The 22,627-nt window shown below is 44.2% G+C and overlaps 5 protein-coding genes across 10 annotated transcripts; 4 read left to right on the forward strand and 1 right to left on the reverse strand.

Moving 5' to 3' along the window:
• The first annotated feature begins 2,007 nt into the window (after positions 1–2,007).
• LOC133918282 (shugoshin-1-like) lies at positions 2,008–4,513 on the forward strand. 5 transcript variants are annotated; one of them, XR_009909735.1, is made up of 8 exons: positions 2,011–2,417; positions 2,514–2,671; positions 2,804–2,841; positions 2,955–3,064; positions 3,428–3,451; positions 3,555–3,616; positions 3,695–3,742; positions 3,834–4,183. XR_009909735.1 is itself a non-coding variant. In XM_062362081.1 (6 exons), the coding sequence occupies exons 1-5, from the start codon at positions 2,402–2,404 to the stop codon at positions 3,448–3,450; spliced, it is 345 nt and encodes a 114-aa protein (XP_062218065.1). In that variant the 5' UTR covers positions 2,011–2,401; the 3' UTR covers position 3,451; positions 3,555–3,620. The 5 variants fall into 5 exon arrangements, 3 of the variants coding, with proteins under 3 accessions (XP_062218063.1, XP_062218065.1, XP_062218064.1); XR_009909734.1 differs by having other exon boundaries at positions 3,695–4,180; XM_062362081.1 differs by lacking the exons at positions 3,695–3,742; positions 3,834–4,183 and having other exon boundaries at positions 3,555–3,620.
• Positions 4,514–4,979: 466 nt separating this feature from the next.
• LOC133918283 (Golgi SNAP receptor complex member 1-2-like) lies at positions 4,980–6,922 on the forward strand. Its single transcript, XM_062362082.1, has 5 exons — positions 4,980–5,527; positions 5,621–5,710; positions 5,813–5,884; positions 6,252–6,381; positions 6,515–6,922. The coding sequence occupies exons 1-5, from the start codon at positions 5,183–5,185 to the stop codon at positions 6,610–6,612; spliced, it is 735 nt and encodes a 244-aa protein (XP_062218066.1). The 5' UTR covers positions 4,980–5,182; the 3' UTR covers positions 6,613–6,922.
• A 174-nt stretch (positions 6,923–7,096) lies between these two features.
• On the reverse strand, positions 7,097–11,068 carry LOC133918284 (phosphatidate cytidylyltransferase 4, chloroplastic-like). 2 transcript variants are annotated; one of them, XM_062362085.1, is made up of 6 exons: positions 10,567–11,068; positions 9,484–9,674; positions 9,099–9,217; positions 8,207–8,340; positions 7,788–7,903; positions 7,097–7,613 (listed from the first exon to the last, which is right to left on the reverse strand). In XM_062362085.1, exons 1-6 carry the CDS (start codon positions 11,025–11,027, stop codon positions 7,522–7,524), a joined length of 1,113 nt encoding a protein of 370 aa, XP_062218069.1. In that variant the 5' UTR covers positions 11,028–11,068; the 3' UTR covers positions 7,097–7,521. The 2 variants fall into 2 exon arrangements, with proteins under 2 accessions (XP_062218069.1, XP_062218067.1); XM_062362083.1 differs by having other exon boundaries at positions 9,099–9,223; positions 10,567–11,067.
• Positions 11,069–12,122: 1,054 nt separating this feature from the next.
• Positions 12,123–15,649, forward strand: LOC133918285 (uncharacterized). Its single transcript, XM_062362086.1, has 9 exons — positions 12,123–12,420; positions 12,753–12,817; positions 12,939–12,987; positions 13,673–13,767; positions 13,947–14,032; positions 14,124–14,183; positions 14,267–14,348; positions 15,056–15,169; positions 15,267–15,649. The coding sequence occupies exons 1-9, from the start codon at positions 12,210–12,212 to the stop codon at positions 15,429–15,431; spliced, it is 927 nt and encodes a 308-aa protein (XP_062218070.1). The 5' UTR covers positions 12,123–12,209; the 3' UTR covers positions 15,432–15,649.
• Positions 15,650–16,240: 591 nt separating this feature from the next.
• On the forward strand, positions 16,241–19,119 carry LOC133918286 (pentatricopeptide repeat-containing protein At1g71210, mitochondrial-like). The gene has a single exon (XM_062362087.1). The coding sequence runs from the start codon at positions 16,404–16,406 to the stop codon at positions 19,113–19,115; it is 2,712 nt and encodes a 903-aa protein (XP_062218071.1). The 5' UTR covers positions 16,241–16,403; the 3' UTR covers positions 19,116–19,119.
• The last annotated feature ends 3,508 nt before the right edge of the window (positions 19,120–22,627 follow it).

A 22,627-nucleotide genomic window follows, 5' to 3' on the forward strand; every position in this document is an offset into this window, starting at 1 on the left:
GGCACTTAACCCAGAAAACAGTCCCGGAGACTTCCCAGAGTCTCCGGCCACTCCAGGTACCGGAGTATCCGGACTTCACCGGAGTCTCCGGCCTTTCCAGGTACCGGAGGATCCGGCCTACACCGGAGTCTCCGGCCACAGCACAGCTGACCTCTGAAAAACGGCGATAACTTTTAATTCCGGAGTCCGATTTCGACGATTTTAGACTCTATGGAAAGCTTATTCAGAGGGCTACACATCCCAACTGAATTCATGACCTAAAACACATAGGATCAAATTAGGAACACTCCAAAACCTATTTTGGACACTTCCCCACTTTCCGCTCCGGACTCTTAACAACAAACTCTCACTTTGGGTTTGGTTTGGAACTCTTGAGCATTGAGACACGACAATTAGCTCACGTTGCATCCCTCTTAATAGTGCGGCATACCTATACTCAAATTCAAAGATAAAACTCATTTGAACCACTTTGAGCATTTGAAAACTTTCAAGTACCGCTTCTTTCTTTCAAACCTTGAGGGTTGCTAACTTTCATAAAATCTTCACTCAATCTCTTCTTGATTCTTCATATGATTAATGCGAATCACTCATAGCTTCTCATGGCCTTGCACGGTCCATTGGCGCAAAGCTTCACTCGCTCTTCACCATTGCCTTGGTCCTTCGGCGCCAAGCCATTTACTTGCCCTTCACCACCGGATGGTCCATCGCAGTCGAGTCTTGCTTGCCCTTCACCGTCTTGCCATAGAAAACCATTTTGTATTCGACATCTTCAAGGAATTCATTTTATCAAATATGGAGTCCACTCTTGTTCTTCACTCTTGGCATATATGATTTCAATTCAATTTATGCCTTCTTATGGATCCTAACCCCAACTCACTCTCAAGTATAAAGCACATGGGTTAGTCCATAATTCTATTAACAAGTCATACTTTTAGTTACTTGATCTCCACAAGTAAATTAGCCTTGAAGCTTATTGCCAGTCTTATTGAGCTTTTTTCTTCTTCTTATGAGCATCAATAAAATCTCAATGACTTTTGATGCAATTCTTTGAACTCATGGTATTTCTTAAAGAATCCATGCTTCATCATTTATGCATCTCCTATGGAATAACCTAATAACAATTCTCAATATGATTGTTAGTCCATAGGCATTGTCATCACTCAAGCTTCTTCTTCTTTTTATGAGCATCACCAAGAGCTCATTTATCTAGATGCATATTTTCAATCTTCCCATTCACCTAGAGTTCATGCATGTCTTTTCTCCATGCATCACCTATTGAACAACCTACTAACAATCTCAACAACATTGTTAGTCCATATGTATTATCATTAATTACCAAAACCACACATAGGGGCTAGATGCACTTTCACTAAACCTGTCGCTTCCAATTCCATTATAGGGGAAAAACCAAACATAGTCAAGATTCACTTACTTTGTTTGCAGTACCGGCGTTTTTCTATACCCTTTGCATTACCATTTGCACTTCATAACCAAACACCTTCTAATTATATATCATTGTTAGTGGATGAGCTGTCAATGAACTAGCAGTGAACATATTATGACACCAAAAATCATATTTTCATCTATGAAAGATGTATTATCATTGAGTAAACAACCCTTATTTATGTTGCTATACTTTTTATTTGGTTGTGAGATTCGCAATAACTATGAGTTTAATGTTTTTATTATGCAACAAGGTCTAGTTTCATTTTACTTTTCCATATATAAAATCATGTTTGGATGCAAGTTTTTTTAGTCTTTTAAAAAATACTACGTTTTTACAAAATACTTTGGCTTTGAAAAACATAGAGGTGTTTGGCTGTGAGGATGATATGTAGACCATGATACTATTTTTTAATTTTTATGATTTTTACGATGAACTAGCAAATTACCCCTTTCTAAAAATATAGTTTCTCGGTACCATGGTTGTTTTTAAAACTATGACATCTAATCTTTACTAATATAAAGCACTAGTTTTGTCGTGCGTCCTCCATCCAATCCCACCACCCATCTAATCTAATAAAAAACCAAAAAAACAACAAACAAATCACGCAAAACTAAAAATCCACTAAAGCCTAACCGCCCTCCTTCCCTCAACCACCCGCCCCGGCCGCCCTCCTGCTTAGATCACCCCCACCCCGCCGCCTCTCGATTCCCAAACCCTTCGCCACCACCTGCCGCACCCGTTGCTGATGGAGAACTTGGCAGGCAGCGGCCTCCGCACCGCCCGCCCCGGTACCGATGGCCTCCTCGTGGAGGCCGCCTACGGGGTCAAGCTCACACGACGGCCGTCGCCATAGCTGCCGACGCCTTCACTCCGTCGGGCCACTATCTCCCTCTTCACTTGGCCGCCACCTTCGCCGTGCAGGGGCGCACACGATCTTCGCCCCCGTCGCCCTCCATGGCCGCCACCTCCAGTAAGTCATCTTCCCCAGCTCGGGTCGCCCTCCATTTAAGCTTTTCCCCGATCCACGACGCGCTATCTCAGCTTTGAGCTTTCCCACATTAACCAGGAGGAACGGCGCTCGGTGGCCTGCACCCGAACCCTAACGATGACGGCCCCAGGCTCCGGTCACTGGCGGGGAAAGGGAAGCCCGTCCCTCTAGCCGACATCACCAGCACCAGGCGGCTGAACCCCACTAGATCCATCAGTGTCGCCAACGTTGTCAAGGTAAATTTTGTTGCTTTAGCTCGAACAAACCAACAGCCCGATGTAGGTCAATCATGCCATTTCCGTCCGATTGCTTTTTTTTTTCTTTGTGAAAACTGTCTCGTTGCCCAATCCTCGTTTGCTTGGTCACAGGAGAACGCCAAGTTGCATCATCTGCTCAGCGAGAAGACGTACGTTGCCTGCCTCTCCATTCCGTCATTGTTCCTGTGAAAGGGGTGACAAGGATTATTGTTTCTTTCTGAATCTGAAGAAATGTAGCGTTGCTTTGATTTCTTTTTTGCAGAAAGATCATCGAGGTCAGTAGAGTTGAGATGCACAAGCTCTGCCTCACGCTGAAAGCATCACACCAGCAGAAACCTGCAGCTCACACAGACCAATTCTCAGATGCTCGCGGTTCGTCTACGTCTCCATCCAGTCCCTGTCTCACCATAGCTGCACTAATTTTAATCCTTTGCTCTTGTGGCTGTTGCTTGATTGATGATTCAGTATTTCAGTTGGATTGTATGCTTACTATGTGAGTTATACCTGTGCACCACAATATAAAAAGAGATGCTATATTTTTGGGGGGTGGGGGTGGGGTTCCAGATTCAGTTTTCCCAAATCATATATTGAATTGAACTCAGTTACGTTGGATGTGAAACATTGAGTAATTTTGTATATAGGAAAGAAACCAAAGCATCACGCGTAGTTGATTTATTTTGTGCTACAGCATAGAACGCTGTCTAAACCAGCTTTCTGTTTTGTGCTTTATTGCAGGAACTAAATCTGGGGAAAGATAGAGTAAGCTGTCCTGTTTCTTTTGTGTTTGAGTTTCTTCGATTGTCAGTACTCAGTATGGGTTGTTAATTTGGGAACTATTTGCGGATATAATGTGCATCTGAAGGTATTGCAATATGAGCTGTCATGTACAGTAGCAGTGCTTAAGTAAAGGATTCAGAACTCGAGGCAAGCAAGAGCATGGCTTAACTCAGCTTCTTTTTATTGTAGATGCCATGATTTTTTTACTCATGTTACGTTTTGCAGCGTAAGAATAAGACTGCTAATCAACGGCGGAAGAAAGTAAATTCACAGGTAGATAGCAAATTTGTAAGTAAAAAGATTCACCATGGTAATATACAACTAATATAATTATGAGATTGTTTGATTTCTATAATGAAATTAGGAGGTCATGAAAGCCATAACTTCCAAAGTTGCAGCAGTTGAGGCTCATCGAATTGATGGTTCAGTCACCAGTGCCGTTGAACACCATTTGGTTGGATCTCAATGTAAAGCTAACACTTCTTTCTTTTATTTTTTTGTGGATTTTTTATTGTACTCAGCAGTCATTTCGTACTGCTTTATTCAACACGAGTTGTCTGTTGTGTAAGTTTATTCATGGTGGTTTCGGTCAGTATTGTGGCATTCTCATTTTGCTAGCTTTGTAATGTACTATTGTCTCATGAGTGTTACATTCCAAACAGTAATAGTAATCAGCAATGGTCTGCCATCGATACATTTGATTTATCGGTGTTCCGAAATCAATTCATGTGCAATTATTATTTCATTCAGGACTCTTCTTTCTTATCATCATATTTTAAAATTATGTTTGTTAGAGAGCTCGGATCATCAGGACTCAGCTTTAGGAGATGCAGATTTTGCATTGCAATAGAACCCAGCACAAACATGGTGACTGTGCACTATTGTGAAAATTCATCATGGTTTGTTGAGTTCCAATACAAAGCCATTTAAATTGACCAGCAAGGCTGCAATGGAAGATTTCATAAACAATGTCCTCTTATAGTCTACACAATGGGAACATGTAGCTCTCCTTTCTATGTTCGGGTTGGAACAAGTCCATGTTGCTTTGTATGATTGTCACTGCAAAGAATTGGAATTGGAATAAGTCTAAGTTGTTTTGTATGATTTGTCACTTGCAAAGAGGATAAGTCGTTCGTAAATATTTTTCTGCATGTGATGAATATTTTTTCTCTTAATTTGTGGGTTACCCCTCTTTAGACATGATGGGAACATTGAGCAACTCCTTCACGGGGTGTTGAGCAGAGATGGATTAAAGAATGCAGGCACTGATGCAGAAGTCTGATCAGCTTGAGATTCCTTCGTTGTTTATGAGAGAATGGAGATGTATTTTATTTGTAATTATTTTTATAGTGAAACAATTGAGAATATCGTTATGATATATGTTATTTTTGGATTGATATGCTATGATAATAGAAGGATATGTATTCGAAATATGGATACCGTTGCAATGCACGGGCATTGTACTAGTAGGGCTGAAGGACTGGTATGAAATACTGCTATCAAGAGGGGTGTAACCGTCCAACTCCGCCCATCGGACGGACTTCCTCCTCCGCCGGCGCCTCCTACTCCTGCGACTCCAACCTCCCCGCGACGCCACGCGGCCGCACCCAAATCGGAAGTACTCCCACTCCCCCCATTTCTTCTTCTTCAGATCACGCGCCAAACCCCTCGCCGGATCGGATCGCATCTCAGTCTGCGGCGGCGGCGGTGGAGATGATGTCGTCGTCGGACGCCGCGGCGGAGGCGGCGCTGGAGCTGCAGGAGTCCGGATGGGAGGAGCTGCGGCGGGAGGCGCGCAAGCTGGAGGGGGACCTCGACGTCAAGCTCTCCTCCTACGCGCGCCTCGCCGCGCTCTCCTCCTCCTCCGCCTCGGGCGCCGCCTCCCCCACCGCCGACCGCTCCTCCTGGAAGTCCATGGAGTTCGAGATCCAGTCGCTGCTCGGCAAGCTGCAGGACGTCAACGACGCCATGAGCCGCTGCGCCGCCTCCACCGCCCCCACTACCTCCGTCTCCCAGAAGCTCGCGCGCCACCGCGACATCCTCCACGAGTTCACGCAGGTCTCCTCCAGCTCGGTCTTCCTCTTCTTCTCACGCTTGTTTCATTGAACTGCTTTTTAATCAATTCAAGTGGTTGTTGATTGGTGGAGACAGGAGTTCAGGAGGACAAGGGGGAACCTGAGCTCGATGAGGGAGCATGCCGATCTCCTCAGCTCCGTGCGCGACGACATCACTGAGTCCAAGGTTCACTTCTTGCCACGGAATATGAAATTGTTGTAATGTACATACCAGTGCTGTTGTATGTATTGTGCTTGTCTGATCACTGGAATGTGTAATTCTGATCAGGCCACCGGCGGCATGTCGCCGAGGGTGCATTTGCTCAGGGAGAGGGCTTCTATTCATGGTAGCATCAACCAGGTATTCCTTTAGTTAGACAAGGCTGGGCTGGTTTACATTTTGTCTTTGTATGCTCACCAGGTTTGAGTGTATTGCAATTGCTTAGCATTGCCCTGGAAGAATTTACTTTAAGGCGTTCAATGTTCATCTTTAGCTGATGTCAATGTTACACTTTTGTGATCTCATGTGCAAACCGCTACATCCTTGACTTTCACTGGGGTAATGCGGAACTTGTGAGAGCAATTTATCTTTCACTAGCCATGGCCACATCATTCATCCATTTAATGAATTCTGAAATCAACATTATAAAAGAAGAGTTTGTCAGGAACATTTACAACTCAAAACATCTAGCTAAGGTATGAAGTTACAGTTTTTTACTCAATTCTAGATTGATGAGGTAATTGGCCAAGCTCAAAGCACAAGAGTGGCACTTTCCAACCAGAGGGCCTTGTTTGGAGATGTTCAAGGAAAAGTCAAGCAGTTGGGTGAAAAATTCCCGATAATCAGAGGTCTTCTCGGTAATATGTTGATCCCTTCTTTGCATGATGCTGGACTAGTTTTTAGGCTGGCGCGATACCTATTCCCTTGGACAGAGTCTCTGCAGCCTTTGTGTTAACACATCCCTATAATTCTGCCCATTCTTGCTTGCAGGTGCCATTAAGCGGAAGAAATCGAAGGACACTATAATTCTTTCAGCAGTGATCGCGGCCTGCACCATCTTTTTGATTATTTACTGGCTTTCAAAATGACGGGTTCTCACCAAGAAAAACCTCCCACCACGAAGGCTTCCCATCTTGGCACAGATTAGCTGATATCAGATGGCGCGTCGTTTGTTACGTTTGAGAGAGAGATCAGTTTCTTTAGCTTTCATTGGTTTGCCTTTGACATATACTACCTTGTATCTGAAGATTTCACAACACGCATATGTAAGAGCAATTTTGCTTCCCAGAGTAACCCGTCTGAGCATGATTGCACTGGTTGAGTAAATATATGATAACATCGAGCTGATGCTTTCTGTGAGAACAACACCAATCGTATGTTTAGCTTTATAATTGTTAATGAATTTGCGATATTATTATGTTCTAACTCCACACATTTCAAGCAATTTTGATATGGAATCCATCAAGACTAAAGTGATCATACTGGCGCTCTCAAACCATTCGCACATGTGCAACTAATATGAAAGGGGCATTTAGTTGGCAATCAGCTGCCGTATTTTAGATGACAATCAGATGCCTTAAATCATGAAGACAATGGATATCAACAAGTATAGTTCTCTCTATTAGAGTCAACAACATAAGATGCCTCAATACACTTCAACAACTTCTGTAAAAATAATTTGCATTTCCTTTTTACTCTATAGAAATAAACTATGTACACCCAAAATGACAAGTTTGCACCAAACTGGTTCTATCTCACTTCAAACAGCTCAATGCCAACGAAGAAACTATGTTGGCTCGATGCCAACGAAGAAAATATGTCGAGTTAGCAGCCGTATTCTCTGGTTCTATCTCACTTCAACAGTCAGACACTCGCCACCAAATTCCCTTGCGCAGAACCACATTGTCCAGTGATGGAAACCGGTCTAGAGCATAGCATCTCAGCAACACTTACGGTGGAAGAAAGGCACATCGACAACGAATGGCTAGCTGCCATAATCAGACCCCGTACAAGGGTAGAGCTACTTTGATAAAAGAGTAACAAAGTGCCCCTGTGAAAACGTAGCTGTCAACTCGATCAAGAATTCCACCTGCATTGTAGCCTTGTGTTATGTTCATGCATGAGGTACGAAATGTTGATGAAGTAATGAATACAAAATGGAAATGCATTCCCCCATTTCAATATATATTTTCTCAAAGCAGGATCATTTCAATGCAGTACATGTAATGAACAGGAGGGGGCAGGGGAGATTAACAATGCTTACCATGACCAGGAATGAGGGATCCAGAGTCCTTCACACCAGCATCACGCTTAATAAGAGATTCAACTAGATCCCCGAATAATGAACCCAGAAAGATCAGGATTCCATAAGCTGTAGCACTGATATCAATGAAATAGTTAAGCACTGAAACAAAAAGCCACACAATTGCCATTCACAAATACAAGAATGCAATATGAACAATCTATATGTTGAAACTAATTTGAACAAACAGTTTAGTCACATGCATCTCAATTTTGAGGATAATCAGGTCTAAAGTCTAATAAGCACCCCCATGTAGTTTACTTCCACAAAGAACTGCTACCACTTGTGGTTTAGCTCTTGATGTGCTATACAGCAGTTTACTAGAGGAAAATAATGTTTCCTTGCTAACACAATAACAGAAGAAACTTCAGACGTCACACCTCAACAGAGATCTTGGCCAACGTAAGACAGTCGACAGCAGCACAGTGGTCGTTACACAACCAGCTAGACCAGCTAAAGCACCCTCCAAGGTCTTCTTAGGGCTTATGTTAGTCAAAGGAGTACGGCCAAATGCCTGAAACAGAAAATAAATAACATAATCACATGCTTTACTCCTTTCAAGTACTAAACTGTAAACATATTAACAGACCACAAAAAAATGCAGATAGCGGGAAGTAGGGGTGTTCAACTACAGGTTAAGCCAAATCAGTCAGCATGTCAAAGCTCTGAATTGCATTGGCTGCCGCTGAAGCCCGGAGCTCTGTCGATCAGAGCCGCCGCTGATGTGATTTTGAACGGGTTGGCTTAAATCACCATTGAACACCCCCGGCAGGAATGCTTCATGCAACAAATTTACACCCCAACATATAATAGAAACATGTGTATCTACATGTTTATAATATTTTGATCAGCAGAGCAAAGGCATTCTATTAGCTGATCATCGACACATTTTTCAGTGGTGAAGCTATGCTCCTAAATTAACAGCAACTCAGCAAGCTTCAATGATTCACCATACACCATGAACCAAATGGTTACTCAGCATCATGACCAACAGGCCTCAATTGGAGAATTCTCTCAATGTACACAGATAACAAATACTTACTATACTCACTCAAAACAATGAGCCACAAGAACCCAAACAGCTAAATCTGTTTCTTAGTCCAATATTACACTGGTGCAATGTAAAAGTAAACGCATGGTATTATGGCAAGATCCAAACAACAAAGCCTTTAGTCCCAAGCAAGTTGGGGTAGGCTAGAGATGAAACTCAAAAAGAGGCACACAAACCAAATAGAAAGGAAGAGAGAAAAGGATAGTAATTAAAGAGTGTACCCTCCCACAAAGGAAAGCAGATGTGTCAGCAGCGATGATGCTACTAATAGATATCAAGGTTGCTACAAGTCCAACTGTCCAGTGAGCTTGTCCACCAAGAAGAATTGGCCAACTGTATGCTATTCCTGTCAAAACACACCGTGTATAAGCATAGGAATCCTATACAGTTACCAAACAAAAGAAAAACACTAGAACCACTTAACTTATCAATAAAATACCTTTCTAACCAATTAAAATTACAAAAAGGAATTGGAAGAAAATAAACCAATAATTTGATGTACATGATGTTTCTATCCACAGTAGCAAACTAAAACAGCACAAGAACCGACAGAGCAAAAAGATGCATCAGCAGAAAGGACAAAGGCAATTCAACCAAGCAACTTACTTGTATTTAAGGCAGGGGCAGCTAGTCCAGAACGAAGTTTAACCCAGAAAGAAGGAAGATAGCCGCAGTAAAATAACCCAAAAACTGAACTAGTTAACTGAGCAAAATGAGGGTTTCCTCTTTGTAATAGCAATGATATTGCAATAACAAATGCAGAAAACGTCACAGTAACATCCATGCGTCCATAGTACCTAAGCAAACAGACAGGGTAAACATCAGAAACCAAAGCTGCAGTCATATTTACATGAGATGACAATGGAATGTGCAGAATACGAGTATGTGACACAGTTTCCTCTCAGATTGTGAATCCTTAGCAAGTATCACTGGGCTATATTTACAGCCCCCTACCCTACCTTTTTTCAAAACTAACCAGTGAAAACAGAGACATGGTCACAATTATAGCAAAAAAGAACAATGCTTTACAGAGGTTTTGCACTATTGATGTTAGAAAGCTCAAGCAACCGAGCAGCAATTCATAAGCTCCAAAGTCACCTTAACTCAACAACAACAATACTGTGTGAATGTTAGAACAGGTCGTGTTACCTAAAATTCTTCCAACACTACTGCATCCGGGAACGGGAATATAGTGATAAGGCAGTGCGGACTCCAGAGTTCCACTAAGGCCTAATTTCCGCAGATCATTAAATAATACCGGTCCCACAATCCAAAAGCTATAATCACAACCTATACTCAAATGTTGCAGGCTGGAAAGTTTGAAAGGCTTATATTTCTTCAATGTTGATGCTGGTGAACTAGCTTCAGTTCATTTTCATCTTCTATGGGTCAGAACAGCTTCCACTCTACCCCGGTTCATCAAATTCTAATCAGTCTAGCAGAGAAGGAGGCCATTTTATGCACATATCCCCTTGCTGGAACACCCAGATCCACTCTATAACAGTCCGCAAGTAGTACACTATAAGCTGCTTAAAGCAAGGTAGCGCATATTGCGCTAAAAGATGGAAGCTTTATTCCTCAAATCCTAACTAAATTCCACCTCAAGTATACTCCAATTGAAGCAAACTTTAGCTATGATAGAGAGCATGAAAAATAACCAACGCAAGAAGAAGCGCGATGCCTCCTTACAGCGTAAGGATGGGCATGAGAGCGCAGATGGCGGAGCACATGCGGGACACGTAGCGCGGCGGCGGGGTCCCGCCGCCGCCAGCAGTGCCGCGGACGAGCTCGAAGTACTCGCGGGCGCCTGCGAGGATGGCGGCGGCCACGGCGGCGGCGAACACCCAGCCGCCAGCGACCACGACGCCGCCCGCGCCCACCCCGATGGCGACGCCCACGAGCACCCGCTTCTGCAGCTGCCGGGCCTTGTCGGCCTTCCTAGCGGCTTCCTCTCCGTCCCCGCCGCCGCCAGCGGAGACAGCGGCGGCCGCGAGGAGCGGGAAGCGGCGGCGGAGGCGGAGGGGCGGCGGGGAGGGCAGGGGGAGGCGGAGAGGGAGGCGGAGAGCGGGGCGCGGTCGCGGTCGCGGTCGCGGTCGGGAAGGGAGAAGGAGGAATGGGGGGTGGAGGAGGGTGGCGGCCGCCGCTGCCATGGGAGGTGGGAAGGGGTGGGTGGGGAGCGTGGAGGCGGAGAGTTCGATGTGAACAGAATATATATTTTTTTTCGCTGCCGTTGTTTTGGTAGGAAAAAGGAAGTACTTTCTTGAGAATTTCAGCTCGTTTCACTACCACCGTGCACATTGAAAACATCCACAATGGGGAAAACATTCAGAAATTTCAAACAGATTTATAAAATACGAATGATCTTTATAGCTTCTCACGAAGAATTTTGAAGATCTGCCGTGATTCACAATTAGCAAACTAAATTACCAAATTGTCTCGTATTGTCACAAGACTCAAACCGTGATGTGTAAGTCAACAATTATAGTATTATCCTTCTTGAATCGTGCTAGATACCGACATTCCAGACGGGTGCCAGTGAGCCTTCCGAGCTCTAGGTTACCATGCTGACGAGAGATCGTTGTCGTCAGTGACCGAAGAGGATGACAAGAGCACGCGAGCATAGAATCAACGGTGAGAAAAAAAGTACCTTAATATTTTCTTGTTTATAGATCATATATAAAAGGTTAGCAAGCCGTTGCTTCTTCGTATTTTGAAGAAAAACTATTTTGTACGAAATTTCTATAAAATTTCACTGAATATTAGCTAAGTACCTATATGATGCAACAAAAATATAAATATTAGACACGGCAACATCAATCATAAACTCGAGATACGGATATGTGGATATATCATAAGAGCGTCATCTAACAAACACATAATTTTTTTATTTATTTTTATTACTAAACGAGTAGATGACAAAAGTAGATAAATTATTCTAATTTTAAATATTTTTATTAAATATGCAGAGAGTAAAAGAAGAGATAATGTGATAATCAACTTGTATTTTATATATCAAATGAGATATGTAAAAATCTGCTTGAGCTTCGCCTTTCAGCTCCACTCAAATTTTAAGCCGGTAGATTAACATAAAGTGATTTAAGTATTAGTATTTAATATAAAATAAAAATAATATAATTCATGTAAATATCTCAGTATACATATAATTTTATCTTAAAAAATTCTATAGCTAAAATTACCTGTTCTAATAATTTTTAAACTAAACTCTGCAAAACAGGAACATCTCAGCAGACGAGACGGCGCCGAAACGGAAGAAAGCCAAAGCGAGCCCAACAAACTAGTCCGGTGGGTCCAGTCAATCCCCACCTCCACCCATGGCAGCGGCGACGATTGCGGCTGCGACGGCGGCGGAGGAGGAAGCGCGGCTGCTGCGGCTGGAGGAGCAGGCGGAGCACGGCGGCGGCGGCGCCTGGGAGTACCTCTGCCTCGCCCGCAGGCTCCGCGCCCGCCGCCCCGCCCACGTCCTCCGCATCGGTCTCGCCGTCCTCAACGACGCCTCCGCGCGCTCCCACCTCGCCTCAGAACGTAACGCGCGCTGCCCTCCCCTGATTTTTACTGATCCGCGCGATTCCGATTGGTAGATGCATAGATCTCGCGGCCTCCTCCCGGATAGATCTCTCCCGTCTCCCCAATCGATCTACCCGCGTGTGCGGTGTGGAGGATTTGGATGGGCGGCTCTGTGCTTAATTCCATCCGCTAGATACTTGGACTGCAGTAGGGCTCTGTGGGATCTTTTGCAGTCACTGCGATTTTGCTAGCGGAATTGCGAAAATATGACTGGAAAGTTTGCAGCTTCCAACTGCTCTGTGTGCTCTAGGTCTCTGTCGTAAACGTGTCCCTGCCTTCTTTCGGTGCAGAGTGGACGCTTTACGAGCAGGTGGCCGCGGCAGCCATGGATTGCCAGCGTCTCGATGTGGCAAAGGTGAGGGTTTTCTGTTGTTACCCGTGACAGCCATTTGTGATGCTCTCTAGTTCAAGTTCCGGTTCTCTGATGCAGTTTCGGGATAACTTCTTAATATTGATATCTTATGATGGATTTGCAGGAGTGTATTCGATTCCTTTCAAAGCAATTTCCTGGCAGCATGCGGGTTGGTAAGTTCAATTTGATTATTGACACCAATTCAGCTTTAGTGATAATAGCACGGTTCTTAACAAATTATGTTTCAGGTCCTGTAATTAAGTGTACATGCCTTAAGTGTACATGTCATGAAGAATGTTTCTTTCTTTAGGAGGAATTTAAAGTATTTTAAAAGGAAAAAGGAGTTTGTTCAAGTATTTAACTAACTCTGACATGAAAATTTAAAATGCATCGTCTAATCTCTGCCATATGTCTGTAGAAATACAATGAATTGGGTTAGTTTTAGAATTGTGCGATATTCATATTCATCATGGTGGATGTTTCATCCCTTTAAACACACCCTGAGAAGTACACCTGAAGGTGCCAAATTAAGCTTGTAGGTCTGGATGTTGGTTTGCTTGAAGTTAAACAAGCACACCTACTCTAGATTAATGTATCAAGACAAAGTGTTGATGTTGTAATTAAGAGCTCGGTAAGAAAGAGGGCAGTTGGATAGTTGGAGATTGAAAGTTATGTGACAGGTTGCTAAGGATCGACTACCTTATCGTAGTGCATACAAAAACTGTGTATACATCTAAGATGAAAATTCCTGATTTTCTATTCTAAGCACAGAAGACTTGATATCTACTGAATTGTGCGATGCTGGAACTTTTGGTCACCTTTCTGTTTATGCTAAACTCAACGTGTTCTAAAATGCAGCCCGGCTAGAAGCCCTTCTGTTTGAAGCGAAGGGTGAATGGGCTGAAGCTGAAAGAGCCTATGCTCTAATCCTGCAAAACAATCCATTTGATCAGGTATTGTATATCGTGGTTCTACTGACGAGTCTTGTTATTCTTGTAAAAAACCTGGTGTGCAAGAGTAATGTGATCTCCTCTGCCTGTAGAACCAGTTAAATCCTAAGGATCACAGTTCTCTGAACCTTATCTGATGCCATTTTACATTATATTGAATGTTTCTTCTCTGTGTTTGGCAGATTGTCCGTAAGAGAAAAATTGCTATTGCAAAAGCACAAGGTGACATGTCATCAGCGGTTGATTATCTCAATGAGTATCTGGAATTGTAAGTATCCGCGTACACTTTTTTTAGGAACAAGATATGGTTATCTCTAATTTCCTTTTGGTGTAACACATTAACTCTTTTCTTGTATTAGATTTATGGCAGATCATGATGCCTGGAGAGAACTTGCTGAAACATATGTTTCCTTACAATTGTGAGACATTCAATCTTGATTCATTCTACATAATCTGATAGATGGGGATGCCACAATACTAAATTGTTTTCTTTTCTTATCAGGTACAAGCAAGCTGCCTTTTGTTATGAGGAGCTAATATTGGCCCAACCAACTATTCCACTTTATCATATAGCCTATGCCGAGGTAATCTAAGCAACCCAAACACAGCTCCTCTGCAAAAAAGAAGGAATGGAAACGATATTTAGCAATTATGAATTTTCTCATTATTTTGTCAAGTATTTCCACTGATGGTTTCTTTATCACAATGAATCAAAGGTCTTAACATCATAAGATGATACAAAACATCCAAAATCAAATTAAGCATGCCAAGTTGTTGCTGAAGTTCATGGGGAAAATGGATATTCAAGAGAATTAAAAACTTAGTACATAGTGATATATTGAGAAAAAAGGATTCAAAATAATAGATCTGTTTAGTTTCCTGTGGTTATGTTTCATCGTGACAATGTGGCTTTTTTGAGATATGGATTCTAATTTGTAATGAATACAATGCATCACATCTTTGTAACAACTGTGGGGCATAACTGCATAGGTGATGAATCTTTACTGGTAGTGAACCAACTACCAATTTTCTGATGTTTACTTGTTAATTATTTGACATGCTCATATTCCACCATCATTGCTATTCAGTATTTGTTTGTGTTGTCTTTCTGACTTGGAATATAAATTCGATCCTACTGTCCCACATTACTCAGCTGTACACATTAATCTTTGACTTAACAAACCATAAGCATATCCTGATTCAATGGGAAGCTTAATTGATTTTGTGCTGCACCTGTATGTACTTCTGCTGATTTTTTTTTAATCCTACCGAGTATACTTTTCTCTTGAAGGTTCTGTACACTATGGGTGGCTTGGAAAATCTTCAAACAGCTAAGAAGTATTATGCATCAACGATCCAGTTGACTGGAGGCAAGAATACAAGAGCGCTCTTTGGTGTATGTTTGGTAAGACCGTACTGGTGTTAAAAAACTTGAACAATGTTAATTGCTTCTTTCTGTTATCTAAATATTGATTCTTACACATAATCTTATACATCCACAGTGTAGTGCAGCAATCAATCAGCTGACCAAAGGAAGGAATAAGGAGGAAGAGGGCTCAGAGCTGCAAAGCTTGGCTGCAGAGGCACTGTTGAAGGATTACAAGCAACGAGCACCGTCAAAGGTGCCACTTGTCACCAGCATGTTGAAGAGCATGAAACTCTCCTGATCCCGGCCTCCACTGACCAGTTGTCTAGCTATCTTCTGGTAGATCTGCTGGTAGTTAGTGGCGCCGCAGCGGCCTGGTTGACAGATAATTAAATTGATGCAGCATAATGCTTGTTTTTTTTTCTGTGATGGCACCAACATTGTGAACTTATGTAGATGCCCCCATGGGTTGTACAATGGCGGTTTTGATTATCTAGAAATACGCATGGATTCTTTTCATTTGATGTTCTACTACAGATTAAAAAACCGTTACTGTAACTTCATATGCAAAAAAAAATTTGAATTATGCATTGGAAAGTTGTACCTGCCTGTTTATTTTAAGTGGTATCAAAAAATTCGGGTGCAATATTTTGAGCTTGCAACTAATGCTGCTCTATTTTGCTGGATATTGTGAAGAACTAAGAGGTATCCACATGGATTTTCACACACCTATGGTATTGTCCAATCCAATCCAACACACTATTCGAGAGTGAGTAGAATAGAGACAGTAGATCAAGAGAAAAATGAGAGATTACTTTATTCCTTCTGTGATTACATATTTATACATGGTGAGAGAATAAGTTGATACCTGTTCAAAAGGGATATTACTTTATTTCTTCTGTGATTAAATATTTATATATGATGAGAAGATAAATCGATATCTTTTTGAAAGATATCCCTTCCAAGTAACCGGCGGCAGTTTGGTTGATCAAGTTAACACTAAAGCCCCCATGAAAAATGAAAAAAAAAAGGGAAAAGGAAAGAAAAAACGTAAAAAAAGATGACACGAGCCCGATCCAAACAAACACTCGGCCCATATCGCGACCGAACACGACCCAACCCAAACTCCACCCGACCCACCCAATAGACCAGACCGGACACGCAGCCGCCGCCCTTCCACCCCTACCCCAGATGCCGCCCGCCGCCGGCGGCCGCCACTGCTGCCGGCGGCCACGTCCGCGCCAATGAACGCCGCCGCGAGGACCCGCTCGTCATGCCCCGTCTCCTAGCCCCGCTCCTCTGCTGCTCCCGCCGCCTCCTCCTCTCCCGCCCCCTGCTCGCCATTCTCTCGAACACCTTCTCGGCGTCCACCTCCGCGCCTCCTCCTCGCGCGCCGCCGCCGCTCTCTCCGCTGCTTCCGCAGCGCTCCGAAGGCGACAGCTCCGTCACCGCGGCTTCGTCCGCCATCGCCGCCTCCTTCCGCGACTGGTTCCTCGAGGCCCCCGCCGCCGCGCCGCTCGACGCGATCTACGAGGCGCTTGCGGCCGAGGAGACGGCCGTGCTCGAGGCGCTCCCGCTCACTGAGCAGCTCGTCCTCGCCGTGCTCCGCCACCGCCCGCGGAGGTTTCCCGACGGCGACGCGCTGCTGCTGCTCCGTCTCAGGTTCTTCGACTGGTCGGGGCGCCGCCCGCGCTACAGCCACACGCGCGTCGTCTACCATGCCGTGTTCCGCCTCCTCTCCCGCGCGCGCCGCAACGCCGTGGTGGTCGACTGGCTCCGCCTTTTCTCCGACACCACCGCGTCGGCCGGGCACCCGCGCTTCCACGACACGCTCGTCATCGGCTACGCCGTCGCGGGCGACCCCCAGCGCGGGCTCAGCGTCCTCGGCCGCATGCGCTTCCGAGGCCTCGACCTCGACGCCGTCTCATCTCGCATCCTCCTCAACTCCCTCGTCGATGCGTCGCTCCACGACGTCGCCGACTCCTTCTCCCGCAACCTTCTCGTCAGCCCTGTGGCTACCTGCATCCGCATCAAGAGCCTCTGCCGCCGCGCCCGCCTCAACGACGCTGTGGCGCTCCTTGACACCCTCCCTTACGCTGAAGCATCACGTGGCCCCGCCGCTGGCTCCATCATCACTGAGTTCTGCCGCCGTGGGCGCTTCGATGAGGCAGCCCAGATCGTCGACAAGTTCGCGTCCTGTGATGTGTATGGTGCGTGGATCCATGGCCTCATTGAGTCCGGGAGGCTTGATACTACATTGAAGTTCCTTTCTGATAAGAAGGAAGCTGAGGGCTATATCCCTGATGGGCAGCCGTACAACAAGCTTGTTTATCGCTTGCTTCACAAGAACAGACTCGGTGAAGTGTATGACTTGCTTGTGGAAATGATGGAGGAGGGCATTGCTCCTGGCCGTTCAACTATGAATGCTGCGCTTTGCTTCTTTTGCAAGGCTGGTCTAGTTGAAGTAGCCATGCATTTGTATAGGTCGAGAATGGAGCTTGGGATTAACCCTAACAAGGATGTCTATAATAATCTGATCAGGGCTCTGTGCCGGGGTGGGGAGACAGAGGAGGCGTGTCTGGTGTTGGAGCAAGCTATGGCAGGAGGGTACTTTCCTGGCCGTCAGACATTTGCCATGTTTGCAAATGTGCTGTGTCAAGAGGGGAAGCTGGATAAAGTGCGGGAACTGCTTGACAGGGCGCTCAAGCAGGAAGTCTGGCCAATGGACTCTGTATTGGCCAAGTACCTCGTAGCACTATGCAAGAGTGGGAACGTGGAGGAGGCGTGTACATTGCCTCAGATAGCAAGCAGCAAGAGCCATGTGGGCTTATATCGTTATGAGTCAACCTACAAGAGCTTGATTCGGGCATTGATATTGATTAAGAGGGTAGACGTGCTGCCAAGGCTCATACTGGAAATGCAAGATATGGGGCACGTCCCAACCCGAAGCCTCTATCAGTCAGTTGTTTGCGCTTTGTGTGAGTTGAATAGGTATGCTGAGGTTCTCGAGCTGTTAGACAACCAGTTGGAGCGGAGTGAACTCCAACCCCGTGTGTGCTACAACTACTTTATTTCTGGGGCTGGACACGCCAAGAGGGCTGACATGGCCAGGGAGGTGTATAACCGAATGGAGTTTGCAGGGATTGAGGCATCAGTGGAAAGCAACATCCTTCTTCTCATCAGTTATCTAAGGAGCAAACGTATTGGCGACGCGCTAAACTTTTTTAACCTTATTCGTGGGAACAAGCCACCTGGCACCAAGCTGTATAATGTATTCATATCTGGTCTCTGTGAAGCTCGTAAGCCTGAGCAAGCAGTGGTGTTCTGGAGGGAAGCGAGGGATAATGGTATAATCCCAAGCATCAGCTGCTACGAGCATCTTGTTCTTCTGCTGTGCTCTGTTAGAGATTATGACAGTGTCATAAAGGTTATTGATGATTTCAGAGAAACAGGCCGCCCTGTTTCAGCTTTCTTGTGTAATGTGCTTCTGTTGCACACATTGATCGGCAGCAATCTTCTGAAGGCTTTGCTACGTTCAAGAGATAAGTCAGAGTCTGTAGAAGTGAAAGGTGAAGAGATCCAAGGTCAGGAGGCAGGACGGCTCTTGATTGGTGATCTTATTACCTCGTTTGCAAGTGGTATTAAAAACATGAGTGACTTGGAGCATTTAGGAGAGGAGATGGAAAAGTATTTTCCTGTTGATATTTATACTTATAACATGCTGTTACGAGGATTGTCCACGGTGGGGAGGATGGATTCTGCCTGTAATTTGTATGAAAGGCTGTGCAGAAAGGGGTATCAACCAAATCGATGGACTTTTGATATAATGGTACACGGTTTCTGCAAGAACGGTGATAGAAATGAGGCTGAGAGGTGGATGGATGCAATGTATCGAAATGGGTTCTATCCCACGTGGTACACCATGAGGTTATACAACAATGCATCGTTGCGAGCACATGATCAGAAGATCATTTCTTTTGTGTGACTAATTATCAATTTGTCTCTTCTTTGCTTCCTCACATTCCTCTGCTGGCCTGCAGTCTGCCTTGATCCTATGACTTTGCTGAAATAGGTAATCTTCTATTAAACCTTGCTATCAACTCAGTTCCTACTGCATATTATGACATTCTGGGTTTGAGAGGTTCTCAATGGGGGTTCATCCTTCCTATATTCTGTAGTTGGAGAAACTGTGATAGCCGATTGTAATTCCTTTTACATTGTCTTAGAATATGCAAAGCCTAGCACTTTGTTTTAGCCTTTTAGGGACATCAAATTAGACTTTTGCAATTCAATTAGTCAGACATGATAATGGTGCCAGTTGACCTGGTCGATTTCACGGGATCAGCAAATGGCTTTCCTGCATACTGTTGCTTAAGAAAAATTGAAAAGGAGTTGTGATCGATGCGCTAGCAGTGCTATGGCGAGCATATAGAACTCAAGCCTCCACCGCTGAGCTGCCAAATATGCATCGAAATTATTAATTAGCTAGAGTCAAGCATAATTAGAGGTATTAATAATGGGCCAGAAAATGACGACCGCCATGGCGGCGTTGTTCCTCATCACCGGCGTCGTGGTGGGGGCGGGCTCAAATAATATCATCGACGACGATAGCTGCTACAAGGGCTGTGCTAGGTACAAGGAGGAGGACCCTGCTAGCTTCCGCACGTGTACCGATGATTGTGCCCTCCAAGCGGATTTCAGAGTGGCGACCAAGGGTATGGATATATCACATAAATAAATTGGATATACTCCTTTATCACTATGAGTATACTTATATACTCATTCTAAGATATTCCGATGTGAACTATATAAAAAAATTGAAAAGAAGTTTTGCATTTAAGTAACTTGAATACTGTTGACGATAGATATACCGTAATATCCATGTGGATGAAAAGACAATTTGGTGCTTAATCATGCAAAGTCAGGATTGGTATTTCTCTGTTTGTATCTGTTGTGTACATTTTTCATGTAGTCCTTATATCTTGCTGAAAGTTGAACTCCAAAGGACTGGCTACCAAGGTATGTATTAAGCTATTCAGGAGGAGATGCAATATGATCAATGTAGTGTGATATTAACTACAATGGAACTACCTATTGCTATCCTACTGTGTTTAATTAACTACATGTCTCAGACTTTGATTGTCCTGTAAACCTGATAAAATGATGATCAATGTAATGTGATATTAAGCTATGTAATATGCTACCTGTAACCATTGTTAACCATTAGGCTTGTGCACTATTTATGCGGTAAATTGGTGCTCACAGAGCTGAATGCACCATCGTCAAATTTGCATCTTATATATATACGTCGTGTTTCTCCCTAAACCCTATCCTCCTCCCCAAAGTGACCTACGGTCCCTGATCACAAAGATACGAATCACACTAGCTAGCATTTGAGGTAACATGAAATCGGAAGCACATCAGAACTCAACTCGATCCATCAGAGAAAAATATAAATCGGAAGCACATCAGAACTCAACTCGATCCATCAGAGAAAATTACGATGGAGTGCGCGTGACTTGTCTTCTTCTGCCTTGGGTCCGCGTCCACACCGATCGATTGAGAGAGTTTCCATTGTGATGTAATGATTTTTTTAAAATTTTAGGAATTGGGGAAACACTGAATCTGGTAAAGACAATAATAGTAATTTGTCCGATTTCATGTTGTTGCCGTTACATATGTCTCGCGTAGCTTAAAGTTTAGCAACTGATAGATAGAGAGTGGCCGGAGTTGAAGAAGACGAGTGCGCCCTCGCCAATTAAGGCGAGTTCGCGGTCCAGCGAGTAGTGGGTAGGTTCTGAGCGACCGAAAGAGAGGGAAGAGGGGACGAGCACGGCGTTTTATCTGGCGGCGGAGAGGTGGTGCGCATCGGGAGGCTGCCGGTGCGGGCTCAGATGTCAACGGGAGAGAGAAACGAGAGGGCGCGTCGGCACTGTCTTACGATGGAAAAGATGGTAGGGACTAGGGACACGCAGCATCGAGCTTCGTGGCACTCCAACAGTGGCAGCATAGGAGGGGAGTAGTGATCGATGCGCTAGCAGTCAAGCATAATTAGAGGTATTAATAATGGCTCAGAAAATGACGACCGCCATGGCGGCGTTGTTCCTCATTGCCGGCGTCGTGGTGGGGGCGGGCGCGAATAATATCGTCGACGACGATAGCTACTACAAGGGCTGTGCTAGGTACAAGGAGGAGGACCCCGCTAGCTTCCGCGCGTGTACGGATGATTGTGGCCTTGAAGCGGATTTCAGAGTGGCGACCAAGGGCATGGATGGCTGCAACAAGGCCTGCGACGAGACGGCCAAAGGCGGCGGCGCCGCCGACATCGGCATGTGCAAGGAGGCGTGCAAGATCAAAGTGGACACCGTCGTGGGGGTCTATATATATATATATAATGTGCTAGATGCATTATAGTTCACTGTTACGTCATCCTTCAATTACGATTCAAAAATAGCATAGGTACGATGAATATAGTTTAGTTACTATAAATATATATGGTCGTAACTATATTATTTTCTATCATATGATCGTAACTTGTTTACCTCTGCATACATATCCAGTTACAATCATATGAGACTAGTGCGTTAGATGTTGGACGATTAAATATGTGTGGTCGCAACTTGTTACCTTTCTCTAGTCGTAGTTATATACTTTTTTGCTATGTGATCATAACTTGTTCAGCTCTACATATACTCTCAGTTACGATCTAAAAATAGTATAGTTACGATCTAAAAAATAGTATATCAGTTACTATAAATATGTATGGTAATAACTCGGTAACCTTCTCTAGTCATAATTATGTATTTTTTATTATGTGATCGTAACTTATTCACCTTTGCGCATACCAAAAAAGCAGTATAATTGCGATCCACAAGATATGTCAGTTACTACAAATATATATGATCGCAACTCGGTAACTTCTCTAGTCGTAACTCGGTACCTTCTCTGGACATAATTATGTATTTCTTTGTCATGTGATCGAACTTATTCACCTCTGTGACATCCTCAATTTCGATTAAAAAACAATATAGTTATAATTCACAAGATAGATTAGTTACGACCCCAATTACAAACTACCAAGTGTGCAATACAATATCTCTAGTTATAAAATACTCACTCTTATATTGGCACACAGTTCATGCCATTCACTCCAGTGATTAAGAATTATCACAAAGTATCATAGTTACCACTACCAAGACAACAACGTAGCTAGTGTAGCTAATTTACCAAGTACGCAGTGAAACAAACAAATCGCACGAAGTAATCATACATACTAGCAGCATTAGCGTAGCAGCCAGCTTTATAGGGTGCAGCCGCAGAAGAGAAAGAAGCAGGACATCACGTAGATGAGGGTGCTGGACTTGACGACGGTGACGACACCTCATAGAGCGGCATCCAAGAGGAGCGGAACGTCCAGGACGAGCTTGGGCCACCGTCGCACCGCAGCCCCTAACTGCTCAGAGCGCAGCCACTGCTGCCACCACCAGCAGAGGCAGG

This window comes from Phragmites australis, chromosome 5, assembly GCF_958298935.1.
Source record: "Phragmites australis chromosome 5, lpPhrAust1.1, whole genome shotgun sequence".
NCBI classification, from domain to species: domain Eukaryota; kingdom Viridiplantae; phylum Streptophyta; class Magnoliopsida; order Poales; family Poaceae; genus Phragmites; species Phragmites australis.